This window comes from Argopecten irradians, chromosome 2 (genome assembly GCF_041381155.1).
Source record: "Argopecten irradians isolate NY chromosome 2, Ai_NY, whole genome shotgun sequence".
Taxonomy (NCBI): domain Eukaryota; kingdom Metazoa; phylum Mollusca; class Bivalvia; order Pectinida; family Pectinidae; genus Argopecten; species Argopecten irradians.
Window position 1 is genome coordinate 20297721 of NC_091135.1, and position 21608 is coordinate 20319328.

Consider the following 21608-nt stretch of genomic DNA (forward strand, 5'->3'; position numbering starts at 1 on the left):
TCTAGGACAATTAAGTAGCAATTTATAGAATTTACCTATAATTCCCCTATTGGGCCCCGCCCCTCCTGCCCCGGGGACCAGAGCCAAAATTTATACAAACTCAGTTCTTATTCTCCCAAGGATATTTGTGGCCAAATTTGGATACATTCCATGCAGAACTCTATGACTAGTAGCGAATTAAAGGATTTACCTCTATTTCCCCTATTGGGTCCCACCCCTCCAGCCCCCGGGGAGCCAGAGCCAAAATTTATACAAGTTCTGTACCCCTATTGGGTCCCACCCCTCCAGCCCCCGGGGAGCCAGAGCCAAAATTTATACAAGTTCTGTTCCCCTTCCCCCAAGGATGTTTGTGGCAAAATTTAGTTACCATCCATGTAGAACTCTATGACTAGTAGCGATTTAAAGGATTTACCTCTATTTCCCCTATTGGGCCCCGCCCCTCCTGCCCCCGGGGTGTCAGAGCCAAAATTTATACAAGTTCTGTTCCCCTTCCCCCAAGGATGTTTGTGGCAAAATTTAGTTACAATCCATGTAGAACTCTATGACAAGTAGCGATTTAAAGGATTTACCTCTATTTCCCCTATTGGGCCCCGCCCCTCCTGCCCCCGGGGGGTCAGAGGCCAAAATTTATACAAGTTCTGTTTCCCTTCCCCCAAGGATGTTTGTGGCCAAATTTGGTTACAATCCATGTAGAACTCTATGACAAGTAGCGATTTAAATGATTTACCTCTATTTCCCCTATTGGGTCCCGCCCCTCCTGCCCCCGGGGGGTCAGAGCCAAAATTTATACAAGTTCTGTTCCCCTTCCCCCAAGGATGTTTGTGGCCAAATTTAGTTACAATCCATGTAGAACTCTATGACTAGTAGCGATTTAAAGGATTTACCTCTATTTCCCCTATTAAGCCCCGCCCCTCCTACCCCCGGGGGGTCAGAGCCAAAATTTATACAAGTTCTGTTCCCCTTCCCCCAAGGATGTTTGTGGCCAAATTTTGTTACATTCCATTCAGAACTCTATGACAAGTAGCAATTTAAAGGATTTACCTTTATTTCCCCTATTGGGCCCCGCCCCTCCTGCCCCCGGGGTGTCAAAGCCAAAATTTATACAAGTTCTGTTCCCCTTCCCCCAAGGATGTTTGTGGCCAAATTTGGTTACAATCCATGTAGAACTCTTTGACTAGTAGCGATTTAAAGGAAATGTTGACGGACAGACGGACGGACGGACGGACGGACGACGGACGGACGGACGACGGACGACTGACGCCGCGCCATGACATAAGCTCACCGGCCCTTCGGGCCAGGTGAGCTAAAAAGTGTTCCTTTTAAAATGGAGATCAACATGAGAATTCTATATCAAACCCTCAAGGTCTCAGGTTCACAAACATTTAAGGAATTCCTTAAAATTCTCCAAAGAAAGCATTACTGAAGTAAAACTCTTAAGTTTAGGCTAGTGGTGTTCCGATTAATCGAGATCATCAAGTATCTTTGGTTTGGAGTGTTTGACCAATTAATCGAGTAAGAAATCTGTAATCAAGTTTCGTCAAAAATGTCCGACATCATGATAAACGAAATTGATTAATTGCTGATCAGTAAAACACGTAAGAAATGTCATAGAAAACTTGTCACAATCAGTCGCTTGTGTGTGTTGTCGCTCATATAATTTCAAATACCAAGAGTCTAAACGAATTAAAGAGCGCATATGCACTACATTGTAATGTAAACGTTCAGAGGAGGATGATTTTATTTGTTAATACAAAAGCGATCTGAGAACATGGCAACACGTGAGCCTTTAGGAGATTTGTTTTACGATAAGACTTGTTTATACACCAAAAAGATATAATCGATTTTAATCGATCATCGATTGGTTACACAAAACTGATGATCGATCAAAAAACCGATTCCCAACATTAGTTATGGCACTTTCCTTAACTTCTGCAATGCTTTCCTGTGGAGAATTTAAAGTAAAGAAAGAATTTTGAATTAAAGAATTAAGTTTAGAAATATTCCTGAAACTTGGCCCTGATAGAGAAAGGCTGTTTTCTATACCTGTGTGTCTGAATCCTCCATATCACCGACTGTCATTGAGGCTGCTGTCTGTACAGATGTAGAGGGACTGTCAGCGCCACCTAGAATTACCAGCTCACCAGATGGCAGCTCCTGCTGTCCATGTTTCCAAAGCAACGATGCAATAACTAACTTTATGTGGTTATATTCTATATAATCTGGTAAGAGATCTTTGATCTTTGTCAAATGACTAAACTCTGAAAAATGAAAGTTACAAATGTTTGATAAGTATCTTCACTTAATCAACTAATCAATATGTGACGGTGAGCGTCAAGAAATCATCAGTAGACTCTCAGTGATCTGTTATGTAGTTCTCTAGGAGTTAAGACAAACCCTAAAACATAATGGTGAGGGATAGGCAGACATGATATTAATACCCTCCCTTTTCCTTATGGCCATTAAATGTCCCTAATGAAGCTAAATACTTTACCTGATAAAGCTGTATATCAATAGATATATATGTTACGTAGCTTTGTACCTGAGTTAAGCGGTCCCCTTATAACATTGGTAATCAGCTGCTCTATACGAGGGCTGACTCCCAGTTTCTGTATGTTGACGACAAGTCCTATTTTTACTGCTTCACAGAGATGAGAGATGATAGTGTTCGTCTTAAATCCTCGCCTTGAAGCAACTTCTTCCTAAAAATCGACACAAAACATAACAATCAGAAGATATTTCTTCCTTCAAATTACAAACATCAATGAGAATATTTCACATGAAATCAGACTTAATTGCTATTTTTTCGCATGTTTGATACTACTGAAGTCAGAATTCATCCCCTTTTAATCATAAATTCTGGTATTCTAGGACACCAGTTATAGTCTGTATCATAAATTCTGGAATACCAGTTATAGTCTGTATCATAAATTCTGGGATACCAGTTATATTCTGTATTATAAAATCTGGGATAAAAGTTAATGTGTGTATCATAAATTCTGGGATACCAGTTATATTCTGTATCATAAATTCTCAGATACCAGTTATATTCTGTATCATATATTCTCCAATTCCGGTTATAGTCATTAATTCTGGGATACCAAATATAATTTGTATCATAACTTCTGTAATACAAACGATTGTCTACCATTAACTCTGAGATACCAATTCAAGTCTGTACCAAACTTTCTAGGTTACAAAATAAAGTTCCTATAACAATACCTAAAGTCTGTATCATAATTTCTGGTAAAAATCGATATTCGTATTTTAAGCAATTTTTAAAGACCGGTGACAAAGCCTCCGACTAGATTAACTTGCTATGTATGATAACAATTGATTACTTACCACCTCAAGTTTATCCTGACTATACATCACATACGACGTCCGCTGAGTCTCCGTCAGTTTAAACAGGTCAAGACTCTGGCTATCCTTATATAAAGTTATAGGTCAAGTTCAGCTTTTTTATGAAACTGTTTAGGGTAGCGAATAAAAATTTTCAAAATTCATATAAACTGCATCATTGCCAGTTTGTTTATAATAACATTTGCCTTAATATATATTTTCATACTTTACATTTATTTACTATTGAAAATGAAGTGGGTTTACTGACTTCATTTTTGTACTTAAATAAATCTAACAAAGCATAAGCATTGCTCTATAGTTTTAGGGGAAAACCAGCATCTGAAATGTTCAGCTAGATTGTATTAATCTATCAGTCAATTACTCAAACTCATTCATAACAAACCTTTTTGATATTGATCTCAGGGAAATTATCCATTTTACATTCAGAATGCTTGCTGCAGAATGAAGTGATGATAACGATGAACATGTCACCAAATTTCTGAATTTTGGCCTGGGGAAAGTCCTCTAACTTAGACATGGTATCCTTGGTACTCGGCCTGAAATACAATATTCTTAAATTTATATATGTATAAATCATAACTTTTCTAAGGGTATATGCAGATGACAAAATTATTTATACATATATAAAGTGCATTTCATTGAAACAAACTTGAATCGATGATATCATGTCAATAAAAGTCTTAATATTAGAAAATTCATTTCATAGTGCCACAATTGCTTAAATCTCTAGAATACTTAACATTTTATTAAAACTACTTTTGATACAAAGGAGAATTCCAATTCTACTCTTAATGGTATGAAATGTCACAAATACTTTCCTTGAGAGATTCTGAAACTTCTCAAAATACCTTCTGACTTCTATAACCCTTTGGGAAATTCTAAATGGACTTCATGTGATCTTTGGGGAAAACCCAACTGACTTCTAAGTTAGATATCATCTAACCTCTAAATGACCTTCAGGAATTTCCAACTGACCTGATATTGGCCATATCCAATAGCACCTTGTTGCTAGCGATAGAATAAGGAGCATAGCCAGTCTCTCCTGCCATCTCATTTCTCTTCTTTACCAGCTCCTTGTAAAGTTCATTCTGTCACACAATAAAAAAAAAAAAAAGATATTCAATGCCCCTGCTGTCGAATGTACAATCAAACATTATGTGAATTAAGTATTTAATACTTGAATGAATAAATATAACAAAATTCTTTGAGCTCTAAGAGAAATAAGTAACATAAACAATCGGCTATATTTCATATTAGTATCCCTACTTGAGGCCTGGACTAAACTCACCTTAACTACAAAATTCCCTATATCCGCAACAAATCGAAAAATGGTTGAATGATATCTACCCTTCAGAAAACACTGCGAAAATTTAAAATAGCAAACATATGATTTTTCCGTTTTTAGATCAAATTGCGAAAATTTTGGTCTACGAAATTAACTGGCTAAATGGTATGTATCAAAAGCAGACTGAAAATTTATTTCTTTATGAAAATATGAATTTCATTGTGAAATATTAGTCTAAATTTGGTCTCATTTTGCATCCCTTTCTCAATCATTGGATGTTTGTTCAGTTGATTATTGTAGTCGGTGAATGCCCTTAAAGTGAGAATACTTAATCTTTTAACTAAAAGACCTTACAAAATCTATAACCTACACATTCACTGTACATAATTTAACATCTTGTACAACCTAAGCACACCCTTGCCAATCCACAAACATACAACATAATCATCCATATTGATGTTTAACATAAGAAGATGAAGTATTAACCTGTAAGGCGGCCATCTTCTGCTGTCGTTTGAGAGTTTCTTCATCCACCACTGGAGGCGGTCGTGGTGATATTTTAGGCGTATGTTGGAATTCAGACAGATTGACCTTTGAACTCTTTGTTGAACTTGTCGAGGTTGTTGCCATGGGGATTGATGGTCTGATGAGAAAAACAGAAAAATTATCAAATGAATAACACAAACACAATTCACATTTCATCAATTTATAATGAATAATACCAATAGTACATGTACACAGGAATTATAGTGGCAAATGAATGGATAAATGCTAATGGTGTTCACTGTTGAGTAAGTTTTCTATAAAATTGGCAACTAAATTGGTCTTGTATTTGTAGAACTTAAAACATAACCTTAAACTGAAATTAAACTTTCATCTTATCATATTAAATACTCATGGTCATGACTACTGTAATTAAACTAACTTTCTTTCGTGACTGCTATATTTTACAATTTCCATTTCAAAACATATTCACAAAGATAAACATTTGCAGATTAAAAAAGTGAATGGAAGTTCCTTTCAATATGGTATAGATATTAAATCATGGAGGCAAATTTTTGCCAAATTACTCTGATCGCAATATTCGCTTAAGTGAATCGCATGTGAAAAAAAGTTGGTTTGTAAGACCTTTAAAGACTGGTCAGGCTAATATTAAAGTTTGTTCTCTTTCTAAAGAAATATTAAAAACATTTCCAACTCACTTCATAGAAATGCTGATAGCGGGTTTCTCCTCAGTAAGCATGTCAGCACTAGGCGACATCTTGAGTGAAATGTCTTTAGCGTTCCGATTCTTTGACAGCCAGTTTCGTCCTTTCTGCGACAGCTCCATGGTCGTCCCAAATCCAAATTCTATTGACCTCTCCGACAGATATCCTTCCAGCAGCAGAGCCTTTCCTAAGTAGTTAAACACATTCACCTAGTGAGTAATAAATTATTTATACACAGTACTAGTATAACATGTAATTTTAAAGCCATCCCTCTTTTATCAAGAAATTAATCTAGTTGGAAAGGAATGCTACAAAATTATCATTTTCATGTTTATGCAATAATTGAATAGAGAGGCACATTGTCTTGTAGTACTGTAGAGCAAGTTATTTTCCCAATCGAAAAAATTTAGCAATTTGAACTAAATCGAGAACCTGGCTTTTGAGGGTATATAATTTATATATATTTTTTTTTTTTTTTTTTTTTTTTTCTTATGGATTTTACTCACCAAATGCAGTCCACCATTTCACCTTTCTGTATCTGAAAGTGAAGGTGAATTTTTGCCCACTTTTGACTCATAATAAAACATGGCAATATACTTTTGCCAAGTAAAAGGTACAATATTTGGTTACTTATAACACTCAAATTTCTTTTGAATTCATAAGAACACTAACATCGGACTTTAGCAAGTCTTCATAAGGCTACCGTACATTACACGGCAATATAAGTTTATTTGTCACTTTAAAATGCTCTTACATATATAGAATTATATTATCATTATATTTTGTAAGTTTATGTTGATAAATTTTGTACCTTTCCCCTTTCAATATAACGCAGTTGTCGATAAACAAAAGACACAACTCCCAGTGACAGATCAAGAGAGGAAACACATACTCAAAACCATTAACTTTTACTGCGCAATAATCATAATACCAACGGATATAGTTCGTCAATCCAACCAACACAAAAAACTTTATAAGTATTACAAGAACTTGCTTTTGTAGTAACCTTCCAACATTTGATTACAATAATCGATCAGTAACATGAATTACATAAAATTTAAATAAACATACACAATCCAAAATCCACCGAAAGTCTGCCGCGGAGGAAGACAGCGAAGAAGGCGTTGTTCGTGATTTTCGGGAGACTACTATCTCAGAGTAATACCAATATCATAGAGTCCCAACTGAACACTTAAAACACTCCATCCATTGTGTAAATGTGTGTACAAATTCAATGTCTGCGTTTTTGAATATTAGGGTTTTATTTTTCATACCATCAAGTATGACGTGAAATGAACAAAACAACTTTTAATTTTCATCGCGGAGTGGTTTCATTGTTTTGATGTACACAGGCTCGCTGAGCATACCCAAGAATGCTGTTTCACTGCATCAAAAACTACTCATAGCATGCCCTATTACTTCAACTGAAGTTAAATAACTAAAAAATATACATATACAAGGTATATCAAAATCGTTCTAAAGCTGTGAAACAAAATTATTTTCCCATCTAAATCCATAAAATCTTTCCTAGACCCTACCAGAATAACACTAAATTATCTTTACTTACTTTCCACATCCAAACCCTTTATACTTTGAAAACCTCTGGACTTTCTGATCAGCCGATCCTGTTACAAACTTGACAGGCATCCCCAGTCCAAATCTGTTGCCGAGGTCCTGAAATTAATAAACAGAATCAAGTTTAGATTAAGTTTGATCATAGATGTGACCTCAAACATCAAGTGCGACCATTGCCATCAAATGTGACCTTTGAACCCAAGTGCACATGCGACCTTTGACATTTGTGTGTTACCTCTAACATCAGCATTCACCAGCATTATTTATTTAGACTGTGAAGGCAGAGTGGTTTTAAAAAAGATCTCTACAAATTTTACTTCAGGGTTGTAAGTTTGAAACCCATGAAGGGCAGTTGCCAGGTACTGACTGTAAGTTGAGAGGTTTTTCTTTGTCCTCTGGCTCTCCTGCACCTTCTAAACCTGGCACATCCTTAAATGACATTGGTTGTTAAAAGGACACTAAACCGAACAAATCAAAGCATTAAATATAAGTTATTTATACAACAATCTAAAACAAACAATCAAAATAATTTGTTCTTGAGTTACAACACACTTTAAAGAGAATGGGTTTATGATTTGGAAGGCATGGTTTTATATCAATACTTAATATTTCAAATGAATATCTAGCATTATATATCTATCATTAAATATGAATTTAGAGTATACAGTCTGAGTATGCTTACATCAATAGCTGATAGAAGATCTCTAGCTTCCTTTCCATACTCCCGTTCATCATCAGATACCAGGCTGTCGGCCATCGTCCAGTTCTTAGAGTCATAATAACTCTGTTTTCGGCTCAACTCTATCCTAAAAATAACTCTGAGTTTCGGCTCAACTCTATCCTAAAATTAAAACAGAGTTTCGGCTCAACTCTATCCTAAAATTAAAACAGAGTTTCGGCTCAACTCTATCCTAAAATTAAAACAGAGTTTCGGCTCAACTCTATCCTAAAATTAAAACAGAGTTTCGGCTCAACTCTATCCTAAAATTAAAACAGAGTTTCGGCTCAACTCTATCCTAAAATTAAAACAGAGTTTCGGCTCAACTCTATCCTAAAATTAAAACAGAGTCTTAAAACATCAATTCCAATCTGGTTACTTAGAGTTTGCTATTTTTTTCACCTCTGAATCAGACTCTGGGTGTCCCATGCTTCGGGTACCAAACTCTCAGAAGATGCAGAAATCAAACTCTCAGAATGATACAAAAATCCAAAGGGTGAAAAAGCGTCAAGAACAAATGAAGAGTACGTAAATCTGTGAAAGAGACAGTGAAGACTATGATATATGTATTATTTACTTCTTTCTACAGTTGTCACAGCAGTTTGGTGTGCCTCCAATGTGGTCTAAATCACGCGATTCAAAGTGACCCAACAGCAACCTAGAAAAAGACACAATAATTTATTACATTTTACTCAGAATTGATCATTCATCTTTTTCGCTTCTTTTATATCTAATGAGGAGTTACACAAACCTGTCTAAAAAGATATGGCAAGAGACTGGAAAACCTGTCTTTATAACCAGGGGGTCCTTATAGACAAGTTGAATATTGTTAAAATTGGTCATTAGTTACTCTAGAAAAGTGGCCTTTATACAGAGATGGTTACTTAGTAGGTTTTATTGTATTAGAATTACAATAATGATAACCTTTCACTGAGCTCCCTCTACTTAAGATCTAACACCAGTTAATAATGTTACAATTTTGGCTTAATAACTATTTCAGTGATCTAATAATAACACCGTAAATAAAATATAATACAGACTGATCTGTTTCTACTCTACCAGTCGCTTCAACATTTTGTGGTGATTGGATTTTCACCAATTTTAATTGCATGCTAAATACGTGATATTCAACCGCATAAAAAAACAGTTTTCACCTACCTACGGCGGCATTTCCCAGCAATGCCTAAATATTGTTGCATCTTATGAAGCATGCTAAACTTATGTTCCTTAAAGGCAGGACTTTTTAATTCCTGAACAAAGAATCTGAAAAAGGAATCAAAGTACTGTAAGTACAGAAGAAGTTGTCCAAAAAAGGAAAAATTAATGCAGTAGAGTTGTGACACCAACGTCAGGTGGTCTATTGAGTAGCCACCAAATGGATTGAAATGACTTATCACTAAACTAACTGCAAACCATATTTCTTTCACAGCTACTAAATTTCACGATTTCTATTTCATAATAAGTTTACGAAGATTGTCTTTTGGTGAATTTGAAAATTTAAATGCAAATATATTTCAATTTAAGCGAAGTTTATATGTATTTGATAAACATTCACAAAAGTAAATTGCACATAAAAGGAGCTTGGTTTACAGCGGTCCACTACAATGCTATAGTATAGTGTTGTATGACCAGAAGTACCCTCAGCAGCCTGGTCATTTAAACATCACACGTGAACTATTTACAAGTTGTGTAACAAATATGACATAAATCATACTTTGCAGCCAGAAGAAAATTTTCATATTAATAGTTTCATCTTTATATATTGCCATAATTTAAGAAAGAGTTACAGGAAAACATGGTTATAGCAAACCTCTGGGGACCAAAAAAATCAGAACAACCATGAACTTGTTGTAAGTATGTTTGTTATAAGCATGTGTACAGTAATTTGTTGTTTAATACATTTAATGTACAATAAAATGATCTAGAATGACCCCCACAGACTATCCATACTTAGCCGTGTTAAAGTCTCCGTTAGAGTAGAACACATGACACTGACTTGGTGCTCCATCTCTACCGGCTCGGCCCACCTCCTGATAATACGACTCTATGTCCTTGGGTGCTTCAATGATAAAGAAGTATTTTTAGTCAATGGTAGTGAACTTAAGTATTTATGTTATATGTGAGGTTTTAAATTGATGTGAGCATGAAATTTCAGTTTCAGACTGTTATATGTGAGGTTTTAAATTGATGTGAGCATGAAATTTCAGTTTCAGACTGTGTTGTCACATAAGAACCGTAAGGTGGGTTTTCAGTGTTAGTCCGAGACAGAAAAAGCATTGCTACTCACTGCTTACTATGAATTTCTAATCTTTTCCGATGAGCGAGATTTTCTTGGTTGACTTACCTCCATAATGGATGACTTTGCGAACATCCGGTTTGTCAATCCCCATACCAAAGGCTACAGTAGCGACCACAACCTAGTAATCAAACAGACTTTGTAGAATAATAATCAATGTTTTGGTTCAATATAAGTGTACAAACAGAACAAAGAGAGAACGGTTAGAGATTTGCAATGTTACTGGAAGGTTAGAAGTAGTCAAGTAGTCACTACTACAAATGTATATCGAGCACAGTCATGAGTACCTGTATTTGGAGTAATGTGTATTTGTAATCATATGTACCTGTATTTGGAGTAATGTGTATTTGTAATCATATGCACCTGTATTTGGAGTAATGTGTATTTGTAATCATATGCACCTGTATTTGGAGTAATGTGTATTTGTAATCATATGTACCTGTATTTGGAGTAATGTGTATTTGTAATCATATGTACCTGTATTTGGAGTAATGTGTATTTGTAATCATATGTACCTGTATTTGGAGTAATGTGTATTTGTAATCATATGCACCTGTATCTGGAGTAATGTGTATTTGTAATCATATGTACCTGTATTTGGAGTAATGTGTATTTGTAATCATATGTACCTGTATCTGGAGTAATGTGTATTTGTAATCATATGTACCTGTATTTGGAGTAATGTGTATTTGTAATCATATGTACCTGTATTTGGAGTAATGTGTATTTGTAATCATATGCACCTGTATTTGGAGTAATGTGTATTTGTAATCATATGCACCTGTATCTGGAGTAATGTGTATTTGTAATCATATGCACCTGTATTTGGAGTAATGTGTATTTGTAATTATATGTACCTGTATCTGGAGTAATGTGTATTTGTAATCATATGCACCTGTATTTGGAGTAATGTGTATTTGTAATCATATGTACCTGTATTTGGAGTAATGTGTATTTGTAATCATATGTACCTGTATTTGGAGTAATGTGTATTTGTAATCATATGCACCTGTATTTGGAGTAATGTGTATTTGTAATCATATGCACCTGTATTTGGAGTAATGTGTATTTGTAATCATATGTACCTGTATTTGGAGTAATGTGTATTTGTAATCATATGCACCTGTATTTGGAGTAATGTGTATTTGTAATCATATGTACCTGTATTTGGAGTAATGTGTATTTGTAATCATATGTACCTGTATCTGGAGTAATGTGTATTTGTTATCATATGTACCTGTATTTGGAGTAATGTGTATTTGTAATCATATGTACCTGTATTTGGAGTAATGTGTATTTGTAATCATATGTACCTGTATCTGGAGTAATGTGTATTTGTTATCATATGTACCTGTATTTGGAGTAATGTGTATTTGTAATCATATGTACCTGTATTTGGAGTAATGTGTATTTGTAATCATATGCACCTGTATTTGGAGTAATGTGTATTTGTAATCATATGTACCTGTATTTGGAGTAATGTGTATTTGTAATCATATGTACCTGTATTTGGAGTAATGTGTATTTGTAATCATATGTACCTGTATTTGGAGTAATGTGTATTTGTAATCATATGTACCTGTATTTGGAGTAATGTGTATTTGTAATCACATGTACCTGTATTTGGTCGTTGACAAATTTGTGATGAGCATCATCTCTATCTTTCTGTGGTAGTCCTGCATGGTACGGTAGGTTGGCAACTCGCATGGCTGCATAGAAACAACAAATTACATTAATTTCATTCAACCATATTAACTACAATGCAAATTAGACAAAACATGTTTAAGCATCCAAACTTTTGAAACATAATTGCTTAAATTTAAAGCAACAACTTCAAAAAGTTAAGAGACAGAAATATGACCAATTGACATCTCGCTTAATTCTTTGAAAAACATATTGCTATGTTATAGAAAAATAATATTAATCAGAAGGATTTCATTAGCCTTTTTTAAAGAAAAGACATTTCACCTTGCCAAAATCATATTATAATTTGTTTTTGACATTGATGCCATTTCAAAACAGAAGCCATTTCGTTATCGATCCAAAACAAATGTGAAGAAAATTACAAGAGATCCCAGAGGGATCTTGGCGCCCACCAAAGAATGATTTATGTCTGACAATGGAAAGAGGATCTTTTCCCTGCTTTTCAAACTTTTTCAAACACTACATATAAAATTTGAGACAGATCGCTATAGTACTTTCTAAGAAAAAGTGGTAACAAACTTCAACAATGAAATCTAAGATGGCGGCCGGTTGGCCATCTTTTTTACCGATCAGTCCCAAAAAGCATTATGGAGCAGTCCTTAAAGGTACTATGCACAACTAGGGTACAAGGGGAAACTATGCTTGGTATTTGAGAAAGATCCCTTCAGTACTTTCTGAGAAATAGCGATAACAAACTTTAACTATCAAAATCCAAGATGGCCGTCGGTCGGTCATCTTGTTCACCGATCGGTCCCAAAATGCAATATGCACAACTAGGGTTCTAGGGGAACCTACATATGAAATTTGAGAAAGATCCCTTCAGTACTTTTTGAGAAATAGCGGTAACAAACTTAAACTATCAAAATCCAAGATGGCCGCCTGTCGGCCATTTTGTTCACCGATCGGTCCCAAAATGCAATATGCACAACTAGGGTCCTAGGGGAACCTACATATGAAATTTGAGAAAGATCCCTTCAGCACTTTTTGAGAAATAGCGGTAACAAACTTAAACTATCAAAATCCAAGATGGCCGCCTGTCGGCCATCTTGTTGACTGATCGGTCCCAAAATGCAATATGCACAACTAGGGTCCTAGGTGAACCTACATATGAAATTTGAGAAAGATCCCTTCAGTTCTTTTTGAGAAATAGCGGTAACAAACTTTTAACTATCAAAATCCAAGATGGCCGCCTGTCGGCCATCTTGTTGACTGATCGGTCCCAAAATGCAATATGCACAACTAGGGTCCTGGGGGAACCTGTATATGAAATTTGAGAAATATCCCTTCAGCACTTTTTGAGAAATAGCGGTAACAACCTTTAACTATCAAAATCCAAGATGGCTGCCTGTCGGCCATCTTGTTGACCGATTGGTCCCGAAATGCAATATGCACAACTAGGGTCCTAGGGGAACCTACATATGAAATTTGAGAAAGATCCCTTCAGCACTTTTTGAGAAATAGCGGTAACAAACTTTAACTATCAAAATCCAAGATGGCCGCCTGTCGGCCATCTTGTTGACCGATCGGTCGCAAAATGCAATATGCACAACTAGGGTCCTAGGGGAACCTACATATGAAATTTGAGAAAGATCCCTTCAGTACTTTCTGAGAAATAGCGGTAACAAGAATTGTTAACGGACGGACGGACGGACGGACGGACGGACGGACGGACGGACGGACGGACGGACGACGGACCACGGACAAAAGGCGATTTGAATAGCCCACCATCTGATGATGGTGGGCTAAAAATGGGACTCAAAATGTATACAGTAAAACTTGTCACCATACCACAATATACCTGACAAACACTGAGACAAATCCATTGTAGCCTTCTTTGTTGGACAATAAATGATTGTTGGCCCATCAAACTCGTAGCTTGAGCCTTTCTTTATCATCTGAGAGCGGATATCATCAACCTGGTTTGTCTTCATGCTCACCGACAAGTACAGGTTGGGTCTGAAAAATCAAAAGTTACAGAAAGTGAGAGAATATCTGATTAAGGACCATGAGCAATGTTTACAGTTTTGTAAAAAAAAATACATATCTTGAAAATAGATTGTTACAATTAAAAGAATTTGTTATTCTAATTAAGAGCCTAACTCATCTGTATTTTTAGCATTGCTTCATATTTCTTTCACACAACTCTCTTGTAGAGAGTTAGAATGATATTTTAGTGGATCTTTAGTACAAATCTATTTTGATGATTTCATCACTTACTTATTAATTACCTCAGTGCTATAAACACAAACGATTCTAAGAATAGGGTTTGAATTTAATTATAATATGATAGAAAATTGATATTTGCTTCTGAATGCCATGGAATCAGACTATAATGTAAGTTTTCTCACCTGTCGAATCCTGTACACACCTGGAGTGGGTTTCGGAGGTTGAGACTTTTACAAATATCGCGTCTTACTTCCGGAGTCGCAGTGGCCGTTAACGCCATGATGGGAACCTGGTTTTAAATATTATACAGTAAGAGTGGGATACCTGTGATCTTGGTTTTACTTTAGGTTTACAGGATACAGTAAGTGTGGGATACCTGTGATCTTGGTTTCACATTTAGGTTACAAGATACAGTAAGTGTGGGGTACCTGTGATCTGAGTTATACTTTAGGTTTACAGGATACAGTAAGTGTTGGATACCTGTGATCTTGGTTTTACATTTAGTTTACAAGATACAGTAAGTGTGGGGTACCTGTGATCTGGGTTTTACATTTACAGGATACAGTAAGAGTGGGATACCTGTGATCTTGGTTTTACATTTAGTTTACAAGATACAGTAAGAGTGGGATACCTGTGATTTTAGTTTAACATTTGGTTTACAGGATACAGCAAGTGTGGGATACCAGTGATCTTGGTTTTAAATTTGGTTTACAGGATACAGTAAGTGTGGGATACCTGTGATCTGGGTTTTACATTTGGTTTAAAGGATACAGTAAGAGTGGGATACCTGTGATCCGAGATTTACTTTTGGTTTACAGGATACAGTAAGTGTGGGATACCTGTGATCTGGGTTTTACATTTGGTTTACAGGATACAGTAAATGGGATACCTGTGATCCGAGTTTTACTTTAGGTTTACAGGATACAGTAAGTGTGGGATACCTGTGATCTGGGTTTTACATTTACAGGATACAGTAAGTGTGGAATACCTGTGATCTGAGTTTTACATTTGGTTTACAGGATACAGTAAGTGTGGGATACCTGTGATTCGAGTTTTACTTTTGGTTTACAGGATACAGTAAGTGTGGGATACCTGTGATCTGGGTTTTACATTTGGTTTACAGGATACAGTAAGTGTGGGATACCTGTGATCCGAGTTTTACTTTAGGTTTACAGGATACAGTAAGTGTGGGATACCTGTGATCTGGGTTTTACATTTACAGGATACAGTAAGTGTGGAATACCTGTGATCTGAGTTTTACATTTGGTCTACAGGATACAGAAAGTGTGGGATACCTGTGATCCGAGTTTTACTTTAGGTTTACAGGATACAGTAAGTGTGGGATACCTGTAATCTGGGTTTTACATTTACAGGATACAGTAAGTGTGGAATACCTGTGATCTGAGTTTTACATTTGGTTTACAGGATACAGTAAGAGTGGGATACCTGTGATCTTGGTTTTACTTTAGGTTTACAGGATACAGTAAGTGTGGGATACCTGTGATCTTGATTTTACATTTAGGTTACAAGATACAGTAAGTGTGGGCAACCTGTGATCTTGGTTTTACATTTAGTTTACAAGATACAGTAAGTGTGGGGTACCTGTGATCTGGGTTTTACATTTACAGGATACAGTAAGAGTGGGATACCTGTGATCTTGGTTTTACATTTAGTTTACAAGATACAGTAAGAGTGGGATACCTGTGATCTTAGTTTAACATTTGGTTTACAGGATACAGTAAGTGTGGGATACCAGTGATCTTGGTTTTAAATTTGGTTTACAGGATACAGTAAGTGTGGGATACCTGTGATCTGGGTTTTACATTTGGTTTAAAGGATACAGTAAGAGTGGGATACCTGTGATCCGAGATTTACTTTTGGTTTACAGGATACAGTAAGTGTGGGATACCTGTGATCTGGGTTTTACATTTGGTTTACAGGATACAGTAAGTGTGGGATACCTGTGATCCGAGTTTTACTTTAGGTTTACAGGATACAGTAAGTGTGGGATACCTGTGATCTGGGTTTTACATTTACAGGATACAGTAAGTGTGGAATACCTGTGATCTGAGTTTTACATTTGGTTTACAGGATACAGTAAGTGTGGGATACCTGTGATGTTGGTTTTACATTTGGTTTACAGGATACAGTAAGTGTGGGATACCTGTGGTCTGAGTTTTACATTTGGTTTACAAGATAAAGTAAAAGTGGGATACCTGTGATCTGAGTTTTACTTGAGGTTTACAGGATACAGTAAGTGTGGGATACCTGTGATCTGGGTTTTACATTTGGTTTACAGGATACAGTAAGTGTGGGATACCTGTGATCTGGGTTTACATTTACAGGATACAGTAAGTGTGGGATACCTGTGATCTGGGTTTACATTTACAGGATACAGTAAGTGTGGGATACCTGTGATCTGGGTTTTACATTTTCATTCAGTCATTAAAATATTTGTCAGGGTTTGGATTTAGGGACCAGTTAAATGTAAAATACCAAGATCATATGGCTAACACAATTATATTATATAATATTTGAACGGACATTTTGATTGCCAAAATTCATTCCACAAAAAATAAATTCATAATAATGAAACCATATCTGCCAGATCATGAAATTTTAATTGTTTAAGTTTCCAAGCTTAAAATCCAAATGACAATTTTTTTAAACCTATGAAAATACCGATTCAACAGTATATGAAATTATCCATCCATAAACCGAAAAATAAGTTTGTTCAGTTTGAACAGACCCAACGAGACATATATAATACTTACTTTAGGGAATGCATTTCGTAGCCGTCCAAGAGATCTGTAAGCTGAGCGAAAGTCGTGACCCCATTGACTAACACAGTGGGCCTCATCTATAGCTATCAGGTCTATACCTAAACATAAAACATCTAGAGCTATCAGGTCTATACCTAAACATAAAACATCTATAGCTATCAGGTCTATACCTAAACATAAAACATCTATAGCTCTATCAGGTCTATACCTAAACATAAAACATCTAGAGCTATCAGGTCTATACCTGAGCATAAAACATCTATAGCTATCAGGTCTATACCTAAACATAAAACATCTATAGCTATCAGGTCTTACCTAAACATAAAACATCTATAGCTATCAGGTCTATACCTAAACATAAAACAACTATAGCTACATAGCTATCAGGTCTATACCTAAACATAAAACATCTAAAGCTATCAGGATTATACCAAAACATAAAACATCTATAGCTATCAGGTCTATACCTAAACATAAAACATCTATAGCTATCAGGTCTATACCTAAACATAAAACATCAATAGCTATCAGGTCTATACCTAAACATAAAACATCTATAGCTATCAGGTCTATACCTAAACATAAAACATCTATAGCTATCAGGTCTATACTAACTAAACATAAAACATCTAGAGCTATCATGTCTATACCTAAACATAAAACATCTATAGCTATCAGGTCTATACCTAAACATAAAACATCTATAGCTATCAGGTCTATACCTAAACATAAAACATCTATAGCTATCAGTTATACCTAAACATAAACATCTATAGCTATCAGGTCTATACCTAAACATAAAATATCTATAGCTATCAGGTCTATACCTAAACATAAAACATCTATAGCTATCAGGTCTATACCTAAACATAAAACATCTATAGCTATCAGGTCTATACCTAAACATAAAACATCTATAGCTATCAGGTCTATACCTAAACATAAAATATCTATAGCTATCAGGTCTATACCTAAACATAAAATATCTATAGCTATCAGGTATATACCTAAACATAAAACATCTATAGCTATCAGGTCTATACCTAAACATAAAACATCTATAGCTATCAGGTCTATATACCTAAACATAAAACATCTATAGCTATCAGGTCTATACCTAAACATAAAACATCTATAGCTATCAGGTCTATACCTAAACATAAAACATCTATAGCTATCAGGTCTATACCTAAACATAAAACATCTATAGCTATCAGGTCTATACCTAAACATAAAACATCTATAGCTATCAGGTCTATACCTAAACATAAAACATCTATAGCTATCAGGTCTATATACCTAAACATAAAACATCTATAGCTATCAGGTCTATACCTAAACATAAAACATCTATAGCTATCAGGTCTATACCTAAACATAAAACATCTATAGCTATCAGGTCTATACCTAAACATAAAACATCTATAGCTATCAGGTCTATACCTAAACATAAAACATCTATAGCTATCAGGTCTATACCTAAACATAAAACATCTATAGCTATCAGGTCTATACCTAAACATAAAACATCTATAGCTATAAGGTCTATAGCTATCAGGTCTATACCTAAACATAAAACATCTATAGCTATCAGGTCTATACCTAAACATAAAACATCTATAGCTATCAGGTCTATATACCTAAACATAAAACATCTATAGCTATCAGGTCTATACCTAAACATAAAACATCTATAGCTATCAGGTCTATACCTAAACATAAAACATCTATAGCTATCAGGTCTATACCTAAACATAAAACATCTATAGCTATCAGGTCTATACCTAAACATAAAACATCTAGAGCTATCAGGTCTATACCTAAACATAAAACATCTATAGCTATCAGGTCTATACCTAAACATAAAACATCTATAGCTATCAGGTCTATACCTAAACATAAAACATCTATAGCTATCAGGTCTATACCTAAACATAAAACATCTATAGCTATCAGGTATATAACTAAACATAAAACATCTATAGCTATCAGGTTATACTAAACATAAAACATCTATAGCTATAGTCTATACCTAAACATAAAACATCTATAGCTATCAGGTCTATATACCTAAACATAAAACATCTATAGCTATCAGGTCTATACCTAAACATAAAACATCTATAGCTATCAGGTCTATATACCTAAACATAAAACATCTATAGCTATCAGGTCTATACCTAAATAAAATCTATAGCTACATAAAACATCTATAGCTATCAGGTCTATATACCTACTAAACATAAAACATCTATAGCTATCAGGTCTATAACTAAACATAAAACATCTATAGCTATCAGGTCTATCTATAACATAAAAATCTATAGCTATCAGGTATATATACCTAAATAAAATCTATACTAAATACTATCAGTCATATAATCAGAGCTATCAGGTCTATACCTAAACATAAAACATCTATAGCTATCAGGTCTATAACTAAACATAAAACATCTATAGCTATCAGGTATATATACCTAAACATAAAACATCTATAGCTATCAGGTCTATAACTAAACACAAAATATCTATAGCTATCATGTCTATACCTAAACATAAAACATCTATAGCTATCAGGTCTATACCTAAACATAAAAACATCTATAGCTATCAGGTCTATACCTAAACATAAAACATCTATAGCTATCAGGTCTATACCTAAACATAAAAACATCTATAGCTATCAGGTCTATACCTAAACATAAAACATCTATAGCTATCAGGTCTATACCTAAACATAAAACATCTATAGCTATCAGGTCTATACCTAAACATAAAACATCTATAGCTATCAGGTCTATACCTAAACATAAAACATCTATAGCTATCAGGTCTATACCTAAACATAAAACATCTATAGCTATCAGGTCTATAACTAAACATAAAACATCTATAGCTATCAGGTCTATACCTAAACATAAAACATCTATAGCTCTATAATATACAAAAACATCTATAGCTATCAGGTCTATACCTAAACATAAAACATCTATAGCTATCAGGTCTATAACTAAACATAAAACATCTATAGCTATCAGGTCTATACCTAAACATAAAACATCTATAGCTATCAGGTCTATATACCTAAACATAAAACATCTATAGCTATCAGGTCTATACCTAAACATAAACATCAATAGCTATCAGGTCTATACCTAAACATAAAACATATATAGCTATCAGGTCTATACCTAAAAACATCTATACTAAATATCTATAGCTATAAGGTCTTATCACTTAAGGTCTTACCTAAACATAAAACATCTATAGCTATCAGGTCTATAACTAAACATAAAACATCTATAGCTATCAGGTCTATACCTAAACATAAAACATCTATGGCTATCAGGTCTATACCTAAACATAAAACATCTATGGCTATCAGGTCTATACCTAAACATAAAACATCTATAGCTATCAGGTCTATACCTAAACATAAAACATCTATAGCTATCAGGTCTATACCTAAACATAAAACATCTATAGCTATCAGGTCTATAACTAAACATAAAACATCTATAGCTATCAGGTCTATACCTAAACATAAAACATCTATAGCTATCAGGTCTATACCTATACCTAAAGCAACAGAGAAGCAGATTTCAGGTTGCTCGAATTAGTCATATAGGCAGTAATACACTCTGACAGCATACTTTACTGTTATTTGAGGAGTCAAAACCTAGCTATAGGTGGAGTCATTAAGTCAGTAGTAAACAGAAATTGTGTACTAACAATACATTTTAATGTGATGAGATCAGCCCCTAGTTATATAAATGTCGGGGAGGAACAGTAATTACCACGTACCTACTGACTTGTCCAGGCTGTGTAACACATCTGTAGCACCATCAGCAAACTCAGGGGTGATGTATACCAGTCTAAACTTCCCCCTGGTAAAATAATGACATAAATACAAGTATCATAATAGCATTAATCAACAATGTCACCATGTTTATCACATTCATATAAGGATATATGAATTTTCCACAATGTTTTTGTTTTTGTTTTTAGAAGGCTTGCAATGGAACTTATTACTTAAATACATTAGTGTATTTAGGGGGCTATTTTTTAAATGTTGGGTAAATATTCAGGCCTTTTCATATTAATTGGGTAGGATTATTTAGGGAAGCAGCCTTTAAATAAAGTAAGTGCCTTTTCAGGACTAAACCAAATCTGTGATGTAAATACCTCAACATCTCGGCCTTTATCTGTGCCATATTCTGCTGAGCTGAACCCAGGAAACATGCTGCAATGTTTGCTGCTCTGAAATGAAGTACAGATAAAATATATTCCAAATTCCCAGTTGTTTACAAACACATATTACACAAGAGATCCTAGAGGGACCTTGGCGTCCACGAAAGAATTATTTATGTCAAATAACGGAAAGAAAGATTTTCTTATGCTTTTTTCTTCTTTTCACTCTTCCTTCTAAATATTGGATACACATAGAGAAATAGTAACAAAACTGTCAAAATCCAAGATGGCAGCTTGTTGGTCTTGAAATGCAATATGCACA

The 21608-nt window shown here is 34.8% G+C and overlaps 2 protein-coding genes across 7 annotated transcripts in view; both read right to left on the reverse strand.

The window, feature by feature from the left end:
• The window catches only part of LOC138314774 (cobalamin trafficking protein CblD-like), a 92495-nt gene extending 85326 nt beyond the window's left edge, over positions 1-7169 (reverse strand). Inside the window, exon 1 of the mRNA XM_069255297.1 lies at positions 7147-7169. The gene's annotated coding sequence lies outside the window, so the exon portion shown is untranslated. The remainder of the gene's footprint in view (positions 1-7146) is intronic.
• LOC138314770 (bifunctional 3'-5' exonuclease/ATP-dependent helicase WRN-like) overlaps positions 1-21608 on the reverse strand; it is a 33464-nt gene that overhangs the window by 1532 nt on the left and 10324 nt on the right. For all 6 annotated transcript variants that reach the window (XM_069255289.1, XM_069255288.1, XM_069255290.1 and 3 more), the window contains exons 10-29: positions 21281-21355; positions 20900-20982; positions 17087-17193; positions 14495-14601; positions 13945-14102; positions 12060-12151; positions 10491-10563; positions 10097-10205; positions 9305-9409; positions 8724-8804; positions 8111-8234; positions 7421-7527; positions 6360-6391; positions 5848-6040; positions 5132-5288; positions 4336-4448; positions 3743-3896; positions 3343-3426; positions 2540-2699; positions 2044-2258 (exon numbers count right to left, since the gene is read on the reverse strand). In XM_069255289.1, coding sequence (XP_069111390.1) covers positions 2044-2258; positions 2540-2699; positions 3343-3426; positions 3743-3896; positions 4336-4448; positions 5132-5288; positions 5848-6040; positions 6360-6391; positions 7421-7527; positions 8111-8234; positions 8724-8804; positions 9305-9409; positions 10097-10205; positions 10491-10563; positions 12060-12151; positions 13945-14102; positions 14495-14601; positions 17087-17193; positions 20900-20982; positions 21281-21355 — 2329 coding nt within the window. The remainder of the gene's footprint in view (positions 1-2043; positions 2259-2539; positions 2700-3342; positions 3427-3742; positions 3897-4335; positions 4449-5131; positions 5289-5847; positions 6041-6359; positions 6392-7420; positions 7528-8110; positions 8235-8723; positions 8805-9304; positions 9410-10096; positions 10206-10490; positions 10564-12059; positions 12152-13944; positions 14103-14494; positions 14602-17086; positions 17194-20899; positions 20983-21280; positions 21356-21608) is intronic.